The sequence below is a fragment of the Helicoverpa zea genome, chromosome 6, assembly GCF_022581195.2.
Source record: "Helicoverpa zea isolate HzStark_Cry1AcR chromosome 6, ilHelZeax1.1, whole genome shotgun sequence".
NCBI classification, from domain to species: domain Eukaryota; kingdom Metazoa; phylum Arthropoda; class Insecta; order Lepidoptera; family Noctuidae; genus Helicoverpa; species Helicoverpa zea.
In genome coordinates this window covers 280,095-292,009 of record NC_061457.1, presented here as the reverse complement: position 1 = coordinate 292,009, position 11,915 = coordinate 280,095, and the positions used below count along the sequence as shown (strand labels likewise).

The following is an 11,915-nucleotide window of genomic DNA, read 5'->3' as shown; positions in this document are numbered from 1 at the left end:
GCGCCTATATCAGGCGCCGTGTGCTCGCGCGCACCACTCCGCAACCTCACAGGTGAGATATGGACACTTGTACTATCAGCTACGGGTACAGAAGGCCATACAACCCGCGTAACCACAAACATCGCCATACACGCGCAGGCGCAGCTGCAGTGTTCCAGATCATTCGTTTTATCACTAAACATTATCAGTGAGATACACCTTGTAAGCCTTCTGTACCCTTAATTTAGTGCTAATTAGGACGACAAACCCTTCACCAGTGAAATGTGTTGAAAAAGTGGTAAAAGTGTGTGTTGTACTGATTTGCGGGTTGCGCGGCGCACGCGCATTGATACGCATCTCGTCCGCGTTTATGTAATAAAGATTTAGGAAGAGATCTGTGTTTCTAGAACTTCTTATCTCAAGTTCTATTCTGTTCATGTTCTGTGAAAAATTATAGTCGTAGACCGAAAGTTTTGTTGTCAACGGTTTTTCGAATAAAGCTTCGATATTAGAGTTTTTCTTACTTGAAGATTACAAACACATTTCTTTCGCTTTTCACCACAATTTACGCGCTACAATTATAAACCCTTACACCCTGAGCTTATAAACCTCCCTGTCTCCACAGTTTGTTGTTGCAGCTGTCGTTCGCGAACTCTCTCCCCTCACAATGAAGTCCGTGGTGCTGTGCGCTCTGGTGCTGGTGGCGGCGGTGGCTGCGGCTCCTCAACGCGAGGGCGCTGCCTACACCCGGGAGGCCATCAAGCAGGCGCAGAACACACACCTCATCCCCAAGGACGCGGAGATACAGAAGGTACGTGGAAGACGGGGTATACTTTGAGATAATCGAAAATAACGTAGTCCCTTTTTCGAGACTTTGAGTTAAGAAGGAACATCTCATGTTCTAAGATCCAGGGTTTTATAATAGCAATGACCTCTTTATGATTGTTCTTATTGAAATTCAAATGTCATATTTACATAATTAAATGTCATAACGAATAATGTAAAGGATTCTAATCTAGTATGTATCAGTGGAAGTGTATCTAAGCAGTAAACAAAAGTGTGCATGTAAAGCACGGCGCCTGCGGTGCGTGCGCGTGCGCATACACACAATTGAGTCAAACGTCTCATTAGCAACACTGTGACACGACACTGTTGGATAACTTCCTCATCAATCTTTATTCATTGCTGCGGAAGCTGAGCCTTTAGAAATTATTCCTTTTCATGTTTTCCATAGCTTGGTCAACTATGTCGAATAATATTATCTGAAATGGAGAGTTCTAATGCAGCCGTACCTATGTACCTGAGTGTCTGATTAAATAGATTCTACCTAATAAGCATATTTTTTACATTGATCATCCTCCATCCCCAGGTACAAGAAGGTATCGAGCTGGCGGCGTACGAGTCCATCCCCGTGAACCAGAGGATTAACCTGTACGAGATCCTGGGCGACCAGGTACCCTCCGAGGTCATCAACAACCTGCAGGGACAGATTGACAACATCGGACGCCAGTAACCTCCTAGCAGTAGTGCCAGTGCGACGCCAGTAGCGGCTGACACGACCTTAGCATAGAAAGAATGTGGGAAAATGAGATTAAGAGATGTTTAAAGGTCGCTTATTAATGGGCGATTATGGATGATAATGTATGTCGGCGCTGCAGGCCGCGGGTTGCGTGACTCGGCTGTTGCAACCGCTACTGGCCCCGTGAAGACACCGTCGAGTTATATTTTAATTTATTGGTGACGCAAGTCGAGTACGAGACAGTGAATGTGATATTGTGCAACTTCACCGTTTTATACGTTTGTACATAAATAATGTTAAAAAATAAATTGGTCGTGTGATGTCCAACCGGCTGGTTTTGTTTTACGTAACCCCTAGGGACAATGCCGTGACGCGGATGTGATCCGTATCTCGGTAACAAAAGGTGGAAGATCGCCTGATATCATGCCCCCTGCGTTATCGCCGTGAATGCTATAATCTTTGATTATGTATTGAATATTCATAGACTTTCATCTAGGTGAGATAAACTAACGTTTTAGATCAGATCTCAACCCGACCCGGCACAAACAAATCGCTTGAACGCCTAAGGTAAATGAGGTGACAAGTAAATAAAATGTTTCCATGAATACCAACTCTGCGGTTAAACTGAAGGTCAATATCACCATAATGGGCAAATATTGGCACGGGGGTCATAAAACAAGTTTACGAACTGGAAATAACATTTGTGTCCACTGTGAAATTAACATAGTATGGACAGTGTAAACAACGATATGAAAAATAAAAAATCTGTAAAAAAACTTTTAAGTTAAACGGTTTTATCTTATCTGCACTGAAAACTAGAAAATAAAAAAATAGTTACTTACCTGTCAACCTACGTAGGTGGTCCCGGTCATATTAAACTAAAATAAAAACGTGGGGCCCATTAACTATTGCTGTAGTACTTTCTTCTAGAGGTATAATAGGTGTGGATTGCATCGACTTACTATAATCGTAACTGGAGATTTTGACAATCAATAATCAGCCGTAGCGGCTTCACCAGCGAACGCCGAGCTCATGATCTACCAAAGTATAAAGATATGCTTTGCCATAGGTAGGATTTCACAGGGGCCCCACGTTTTTATTTTAGTTTAATATGACCGGGACCACCTACGTAGGTTGACAGGTAAGTAACTATTTTTTTATTTTCTAGTTTTCAGTGCAGATAAGATAAAACCGTTTAACTTAAAAGTTTTTTTACAGATTTTTTATTTTCTAGTTTTTAGTATTTAATGAAAATGCGTACCGAATATTCCTCATTCTATCTAATTCATTTAGTGTATCATTATTACACGGTCTCTTACCTGACAATTTATTACAATCTAATTCCTCAATACATAGCCCTTCCAGATACTTTTTTTTTTAACAACCCCAAAAATCATCACATGACCTCTCCTGCTGTGGGTCAGCAGCGGTGAGGGAGTGTCAGACTCTTGACTAAAAACCGTTTTGTTCCGTCGTAGGCCTTTTATGTACCAGGGCCGCGGTAACTCTTTCGAACAATCTCGCAGCCCAGGCAGGCCTTGGCCCTGTTGGGCCCCGCTGGAGTTACTGACAGTTTTCTACTTGTGAAGCCCTTTCATTTGATACCCGTATTGGTGGGATTGATAAAAAATTGTTATCAGCCATTTGGTAGCGGCGGCCATCTTAGATTTCAATTTTGCATAGTAATTTATTGTATTCTACTTGTTGAGACCTTTCATTTGATACCCATGTTGATGGGATTGATAAAACCTACGTTATCCGCCATTTTGTAGCGGCCGCCATCTTGGATTTAATTTTTTATAGTATATTGTATTCTGTTTGTTGAGCCCTTTCATTTGATACCCATATTGATGGGATTGATAAAACCTACGTTATCCGCCATCTTAGATTTCAATTTTGCATAGTAAATTGTATTCTACTTGTTGAGACCTTTCATTTGATACCCATGTTGATGGGATTTATAAAACTTAAGTTATCCGCCATTTTGTAGAGGCCGCCATCTAGGATTTTAATTTTATATAGTACATTGTATTCTACTGGTTGAGAACTTTCATTTGATACCCATATTGATGGGATTGATAAAACCTACGTTATCCGCCATTTTGTAGCGGCCGCCATCTTGGATTTCAATTTTTTATAGTATATTGTATTCTGCTTGTTGAGCCCTTTCATTTGATACCCATATTGATGGGATTGATAAAATCTACGTTATCCGCCATTTTGTGCCGGCGGCCATATTGGATTTACAATGTTATTGATATTAATATATTGTATTGTCATCGGAATTAAAGGTGTATACAAAATTTCAGATTAATCGGTTGACAGGAAGAGGGTGAAATTTGAATTACTAAATTTGACCCAAGAATGAATAAATAATAAATAAAACAAACGGGGTAAGCTAAATAAAACCGTTTAAAAATAAAGGTCGAAGATGGATTTTTGCCAGTTAGTGAAAAAACATCGATCTAACAAAACATCAACTCGAATTAGAGATGAAGATATATTGATATTAAATTATTTACATAATAAATACGGAAGACTTTGTAACGAACGTGTCTTCAAAAGCATCCAGAGCACACGATCGAGTTCAAAGCCGTATCATCAGGATTTAGGGATAAAATCGTAGTAGGCGAACAGTTTCAGACCATCGACCTACAAAAATATTGTTAGATACTTAATATTTAATACTGAATATTAATGCCTTTTATGAAAGTCGTGGTGGCTTAGTGGGTAAATGACCAACCTCAAGTATGAGGGCACGGGTTCGATCCCAAGTCAGGCAAGTACCAATGCAACTTTTTTCTAAGTTTGTATGTACTTTCTAAGTATATTAGACACCATTGACTGTGTTTCGGATGGCACGTTAAACTGTAGGTCCCGGCTGTCAGTGAACATCCTTGGCAGTCGTTACGGGTAGTCAGAAGCCAGAAACTCTGACACCAGTCTAACCAAGGGGTATCGGGTTGCCCGGGTTACTGGGTTGAGGAGGTCAGACAGGCAGTCGCTTCTAGTAAAGCACTGGTACTCAGCTGAATCCGGTTAGACTGGAAGCCGACCCCAACATGATTGGGAAAAGGCTCGGAGGATGATGATTAATGCCTTTTATGTTGCCAATGTATTTTATACTAGTAATTTTTCCGCGGCTTGACCCACCTCCCTGGAAAATTCCCCTGTTAGTATCGGCATAAAATATAGCCAATGTCACCGGGGATAGTTTAGTTATACTTACTGTTGTGAAAGAATTTTTCAAGGCGGTTCAGTAGTTTCGGAGACTTTGGGTTACAAACAAACAACAACATGCTCTTTATTACAACTACCACAACAACTAAGTTATTTTGTCCTCCGTGATTACATTACTATACCATAGATTGCTTCTATTGCAAGAACTCTTGGTATCTACATATCTGCAGGTAGTTTTCCTTAAGTAGGTAGTTAAATCTTAAATATTTTTAATAAGGTACGAGTATAGTAGCTTGAGGTTGGATCCTTACTAAAAGTAACTACTTAATGGGAAAACCACAAGGTCTTTACATGCCTGCTATTTTCTACTACAATAACGAACTGAGATCTCATTGAAAAAGGTGACATCATTTTAATCGTGAATATTATGTTTAATATCTGAATGATCCAAATTAACAACGAAATCAATTATTGTAACACATCGATAGCCGCTTTATTTGGTGCGAACCATGTAAATGCAGATCTCGTAAACGAGGCTAATGTAACGTGCGCGTGAGTGCTCGACAGGACGCACATGAGTATGGCAGGGTAATTCGGGTGGAGTGGCTGACAATAATGTAATGACACACTGACTTCATTTAATAACCTTCGCAAAATTATTGTAAACATCTGTTTTTTCTATGCAATTAATCAAAGTAGTCACTTTTTTCATCCTTAAGGTTTCCACCGCTTTAATTTATTTGAACCTTAACATTTAGAATTCAAAATAGCATAATAACTTATTGTAACTTTCTAGACATAGAATATGCTAAGAGCTGCCACTTTCTCATTATTTGAAACTTAATGTCGCACCATTTATATCAGTCACTTTTTATGGTCATAAATATTTATACCTCAATATGCTCCTTCATGTATTTTGAAATAGAATCCACAAATATTATGGTCAGATGAAGCGTAATATATCAGTAAGCGGTTTGCGATCACTGGTATCTGTTTAACTAGCGTGACATTTAACCAGCGGATTGGCCCACCGTGCCTTCCTCGGTAACTGGAACATACCGAGTGTCTAAAACTTGTGGAAATAATCCAAATTAGACATACCAGTACAAGGATGGTAAGGAATGAGAAGTTGAAGAGCCGAGCCTGTCGCAAGTTTGAGTTATTTAAGGTATACTATAGTCTAGATTAAGTCAGTTTGACTAAATCAAATGAGATCCAAATCCGCATAAAAAACTGGTCAATTTAATTTAGTTAACAATTTTGTGGGTACTTTCACATCAAAAAGCCCTGAATTTTAAAGGTTACAAGTTTGTATATATGCATATGTGAAATGGGTAAATAACAATGTTGTCGTTAAACTCAAAGCTACAATACCTACAGCAGCTTACTCAGCAATTAACTACAAAATATTCTCATCTAAATCGTGTTTGGTTCAAACGTATAATGTATAGAGGTGAGTTGCCTTCGCACCGTGAGGCAACGTAACCTCTCGCGGAACTGAAAGCGCCGCAAAGTTCACCGCATTTCATAACAGTTCGCTATCACTAATGAGCTTACTCTCATCACATCATCGACTTCATGGCGAGATTTTTATTGTTTAATGGCAGATTTGCCAAATAATCATGATTTTTATATTGGAATATGTTTATTTATTGTATATTCCTTTTTTTTAACGACGTCAAAAATCATCAAATGACCCCTCCCGCTGTGGGTGTGGGGCTGTGGGCAGCGGTGAGGGAGTGTCAGACTCTTACTGACTAAAAACCGTCGTGTTCCGTCATAGGCCTTTTATGTACCAGGGCCGCGGTAACTTTTTCGAACAACCCGCAGCCCCGGCAGGCCTTGGCCCTACTGGGTATTGTATATTCCTTTCATATCAATTTAAGGTGTTATAATGCATAGACTATTTATAGATTCACTGTTTTCAGGAAATTATTGTTAAACAAACAATTTTGACGAAAAACTAACACACAGTTGTTTATAAACCCACTCTTTGAAAGATATAGTTTTGAAAGTTGTTTGCCAACGAATAGAGTTAATGAATTTTAATGTTCTTTTGTCGAAACTATTCGTAGTAAAAAATTAAGGGCCTATTTCAACACAACATTCATACGTGTTCATAGTGTGTTTTATGAATTAGTATTTAATTGCGTATCTGACTTGTCTACTATTTAATAAGTACCTACATATGTAAGGTGAACTAGTCACTCTACCTAAGTAGTAGTGCATTTAGGATCTTGACAGATTTCAATAGCACACCATCAATTCCTTTGAACTAGTGAGTTGCTTATTAAAGTACCGTCTTTCAATGTAACTGTATGCACAGAAAAATAGGGAACTGGCAGTCTAAGCAGGTGCAGGTGGGTGTGTCTGTCTGTTTATAGAGCTAGTTTATTAATCTTAGCTCTTTTCCTGCTATTGTGAACACTGTCGATATGTTGACAGCAGGCCTTCTCGCAACATTCTAATTTCTAATTAATTATTATTAGTTAGGATTGTCGTTACTGGTCAGTCTGGTTTCCACCATTATGGGTATCACAAACACACTGATGAGGTTTTTGACCCAAGTTTTATTACGTTGACTCGATAAATATGCTATTAGGTGTACCTATTTAAATACAGGTTACGTCTTCAACTGCTGAACGAAAATAGTTTTATAATCAGAACTTATGTCAACTTGGGAGGTAAAATACTTGGTTATTTATTTATCGAAATTGATGATGCAACTGAAATTAAATTGATCGATGAATAAATGAATGTCGTAATATAATTTATTGGTGATTGATTACTATAGCACATAATAAATTTATCAAACATATATAATGTATAGCTTGATTTTACATACAGTTAGGTTACATATAGGACACAGGATAGGCTGCTTTCATATCTAGAGTCACCAACACCCAGAAATTACTTACATCATGTTTATTTAGGAAGTTTGTATGGATCACAGGTGGCAATCACCATAAATATAGTTAAATTGGTTCCCACACCGTTTAGTAACATGACAAGATAATTGGCTGTTAGTCTGTTACATCTCGTACACGAGTTAACGTATTTACCTTAAGGGTCAATTCCCACTGAAAGAGCAGCGGCCGTAAGAGCACGGACAATGTAAGAGCGCGGCGCGGTGCGGCGCGGCGCGGCGCTGCGCGGCCCGCCGCGCTCGCGTTCAATCACCTGCATTTACGGCCGCTGCCGGCCGCTGCCAGCCGCTGCTCTTTCAGTGGGGATTGACCCTAACTTCCACGATTAATGACGGTTAATGGCTTAACCGAAGCTTAGCGAGTTTGGGGAACAGGTTACCCCTCACTTAACTACGAAGGTATATTATGTTAAACGACGGCTTTTATTTGTCACGTTATCTTTATAGGAGTTGGTTGGAAAGTAATAAGATTCATTACCTACACGTTTCAGCAAATCCGCTCATAAATTAAACCTAGTAAAAGTTAAGAATAGGATGATTAAGCAAAATAACACAATGCAACGATTTTTTCATGTAAGTATTTATTGTTATTCTCACAACGTAACGATGCCTGATTATGTTAAAATCAAAAACAAACGATTTCATAACATATCAGTGAGTCAGCTGCTTCACTATGTGCCCATTCGCCTATTCCTATCTAACACCAGGCATAATTACTAAGGCAATATCTAATCTATGTAGTCAATGGCAAAATCACTGATGATGATGAGGTATTTTAGTAGTATTCTGTAAGGGTGCTATTTTCATAAGGTTTAACTAAATTCCACGCTATCAAAATACTCGTCTTGTAAGACGTCTAATTTATTCTCTGGATAAACAAGATTTATATATTATATTGTTATCATATCATTTCCTTCAGGCTCTATGTCCTTATCCCATGGGCACGTGTGGGCCCGGACCGAGTGTTACGCGACATGTTGGCGTTACGCCACGCGGCGCCGGCGCATGGCTATCATTCATAGCGCGTCGCCGATAGAAAGTATTCGGCTTATTGCCGTGACGTGTCATCATCATGTATAGGGATCGCTGGAGAATGTTCTAGCAACGGACTGTGATTGTCATGAAGATGTGACTGTAAATGATGGTGTCTACTTTGCATGGAATAATTACAGCATTCTATTCTCAGGTTAAACAAAGTGTTTCTCAGGCGTTCCTAATGACGCCCTGCAGTACCTAGCTTGATGGAGGTGGCGTGTGGGGGACTAGTAGGCTTATAAACAACTGGCGACGTCAATTTTAATCTTTTGGAGGAAAACCGATCAAGCTTGTTGCTCTTGGAAATTCTGTGGGTATGTCATTCCTTGATAGAGTTTGGCATACTAACTACTTTGATTAAAGTGAAAAAAAGGTATCTTATTATTTTCCATTATATTTCAAAAGATAAGCTGAAATTACTATAGAGAAGAAAAAGCAAGAAACTTGTAGTTACTTTATTAGATATCCAGTCCTCTTTTTATTTGGGGATTTCGCTCAAAATACGAGGAATTTTGTATTGTGGCTCCACCTTCGAGATATCGTGAGTAGCGCTAAGAGACGGTGGAACATTCATACTCTAGTGTTGTTGGAGCTATCATACAGGTGGCGCTATCTAAGCTACAGTATTTTTGTAGTTCTAAGATTTTTGGCACTTATTATTTTCAAGTCCGTGTGTTATGTAAGGTGTGGTATGAATTTAGTACTTTAAATGAAAATACTTTTTTCTCTGTAATTTCTTTGTTAATGGCATGCAATCATGTGGCGTGAAGTCATAATAAGGGCAGGCTCGGTAATGCGGCGCGATAATTACTCGTTAATTACCGGCGAGTAGAGCGCTCCATTACACGCATTATACGTGTTATGATCCTGATATTACACCTCTTATTAAATTACACCAGTTGCAGAACTATTTGTTTAAGTAGGTACATTACTGTGAGATTTCGCATTTGGTTAGTTTTGAAATATTTTTTACCTTTTAAAATTTAAAGGGTCATATGTCAAGAAAATGGGAAAAATCAAGATTTTCCACACTTTTCTTTTAGCGTTTTGCACTGAATAGGTATCTTCTATGTAATAAAATTTTATCTGACAACAATATCTTCATAAGTTACACCCCATCGTTTTTGCGTCGGGGGTTAAAAAGGCTCAGTAACGAAGTGCTAAGTTGAGCCACGAATTCCTAGTTGTATGTTAGTACTTTTAGTGAAAATAGTTTTCAGTGAACTTACAAGCACCTAATTTTCCTCTTTTTCCACCAAATGTGTCACCTCTGGAATTACAAAAGTAAGAACTGCTTAATTAATTTTAGCCATCATTTATTAAACATTATGATAGTGGAACCTAAACTGTACTTTAATCATGTGAAAAATATTTAGTTCCTGTTGCCAGAGGGCAGCTATGTAGGCAAGTTAAAGGAAATAAACAAACCAATTATTCAGTTAAAAGCAACAAACAGCAACCATGAGAACTAAACTAGTACAAACTAGAAACTGTACAGAACCGACAGATTCCATTAAATTATCAAAGAATTTAGCAAAAACCGATTTAATCCACATAAAGCTCGGAGCACACAGCGCTGCGGTACGAATCACTCGTGCAGTTCTTGAAATCATCCTCAAAGACACGCGACACTTAATTTAATAGCTACTAAGTATAAGATTACTAAGTGAGTTAAATATTTCAACGCGCTTTTTGCCGTTTAGGTGATCTTAATTGGTGGTTAGAATGTCACAGATCGCGGCCGCGTCGCGGGAACTAACGGTGTCGGCGGCTCTGTCCTGCCCTCACGTTATGTGCTTTTAATTCCAACAAAAAAATCTATCATTTTTAATTGTTCCCATTTGACGCACCGAGTGTGAGGATGGCAGGCATTCCACTGCGCTTGCGGTACACTCGCGCTGGGAGGCAAACTATGTGCCCATTATCTGTTTACACTGAATTGTAATGGATAAAATTTTGAAGCATGTGGCTGAAGCTTTTCAATCTATGCAGTACCAGTTATATCATCTTACGCTGAAACAAATAACTCAGTCCACTTTTAAACGGTTGACTTAGTCTAGTAGACTGACAATACCGGCAAGTATCTGATTGTCAGTTAAGTAACAATAACTATTCTTCATTTATACATTTCAGCCACATGGTAATAATGATCACAATTATCCTCTTGCCATATCGCTGCACAATTATGCTCTTGGGAAATCCGCATCGTCCTTATAAGACAAGATGAGACATTTCCGAAGAGTGATCATCTCCCTCCGTAGTGGATGCCGCCCGGGTGCGTCGCTATGTGATTGCACCCGCATCTGCTAGCGTCGCTAGTTAACACTAAACTATGCCTTATCTGTACTTTCTCGATTGTTATGTTGACACTAACTCCAACAATAAGTGGGCGATCGATGATATATAACTTGGTAATGACAGTTTTCCGAGGCAAAATGTTTAGTTGATTGGAGAGTTGTGACTGATAATGACTCATAAAAAAGTTAAATTTTATCTCAATTTTCTTTATTTGTGGGTCAGCTCATCATGTTCATGATTACCTAATACTCGTTTTACTAAATTATTTATATACCATACCAGGAAACAATAACATAGTTTATTATTTCACACAAGTATTATAAGTAGCGATGCTGAATATCATGATGACTATCATTCATAGTAATTGTTGTTTCTGCTTATATTTATTTTGCAAACTTAACCGTCGTTGCAATATAAGTTCCAGACCGGATTTTTTGTATTTTGAGACCCACAACAGAACTGTAGGATTCAGCAGATTGTTCAAAAAAGGAAGGTTTTACAGTATAGGTACTTGTTACAATGTAAGGATGTCGGCTTCATCCGTGCAGCCTATAGCGCGTCTCCTGGGAGCGCTGGGTTTTTGCGTGCGTGTGCGCGGCGCGCGGTCACGTCTCCTCCTGGAAATAAGCTAATTACCGACACATACTCAATTATACTCATCGATCCGCCCATACTCTGGACCCGCCAACTTGTTCACGTGAAACTGACCAAAACAGGATTCTGCGGGAGATCGTGTGCGGGGGGCCTCATACATTGTTCTTGTGACGTGGTCGTCATGCGACATCGATTAGGGTGTCAGTGTTCCCTTAATTTATATAACTTTCCATGTAATTTAAACGCATTTTGTTTTTATAACTGTCTTAGCTAATTGCTGTAGGGATTCTGATTTCTTGTCATACAATAATTACAGGAGTAATAACTGGAACTATTGATAAGTCGTCCGAGTCAATCGTCCAATTTTCAGTCGTATAATTTTCG

General features: G+C 38.9%; 1 protein-coding gene across 3 annotated transcripts; it reads left to right on the top strand.

Annotated features, from left to right (window-relative positions):
* Window positions 1-1,825, top strand: LOC124631171. Of its 3 annotated transcripts, none has more exons than XM_047165392.1 (3): window positions 1-52; window positions 605-790; window positions 1,349-1,825. In XM_047165392.1, the coding sequence occupies exons 2-3, from the start codon at window positions 647-649 to the stop codon at window positions 1,490-1,492; spliced, it is 288 nt and encodes a 95-aa protein (XP_047021348.1). In that variant the 5' UTR covers window positions 1-52; window positions 605-646; the 3' UTR covers window positions 1,493-1,825. The 3 variants fall into 3 exon arrangements, with proteins under 3 accessions (XP_047021348.1, XP_047021350.1, XP_047021349.1); XM_047165394.1 differs by having other exon boundaries at window positions 42-52; window positions 618-790; XM_047165393.1 differs by lacking the exon at window positions 1-52 and adding an exon at window positions 115-201 and having other exon boundaries at window positions 618-790.
* The last annotated feature ends 10,090 nt before the right edge of the window (window positions 1,826-11,915 follow it).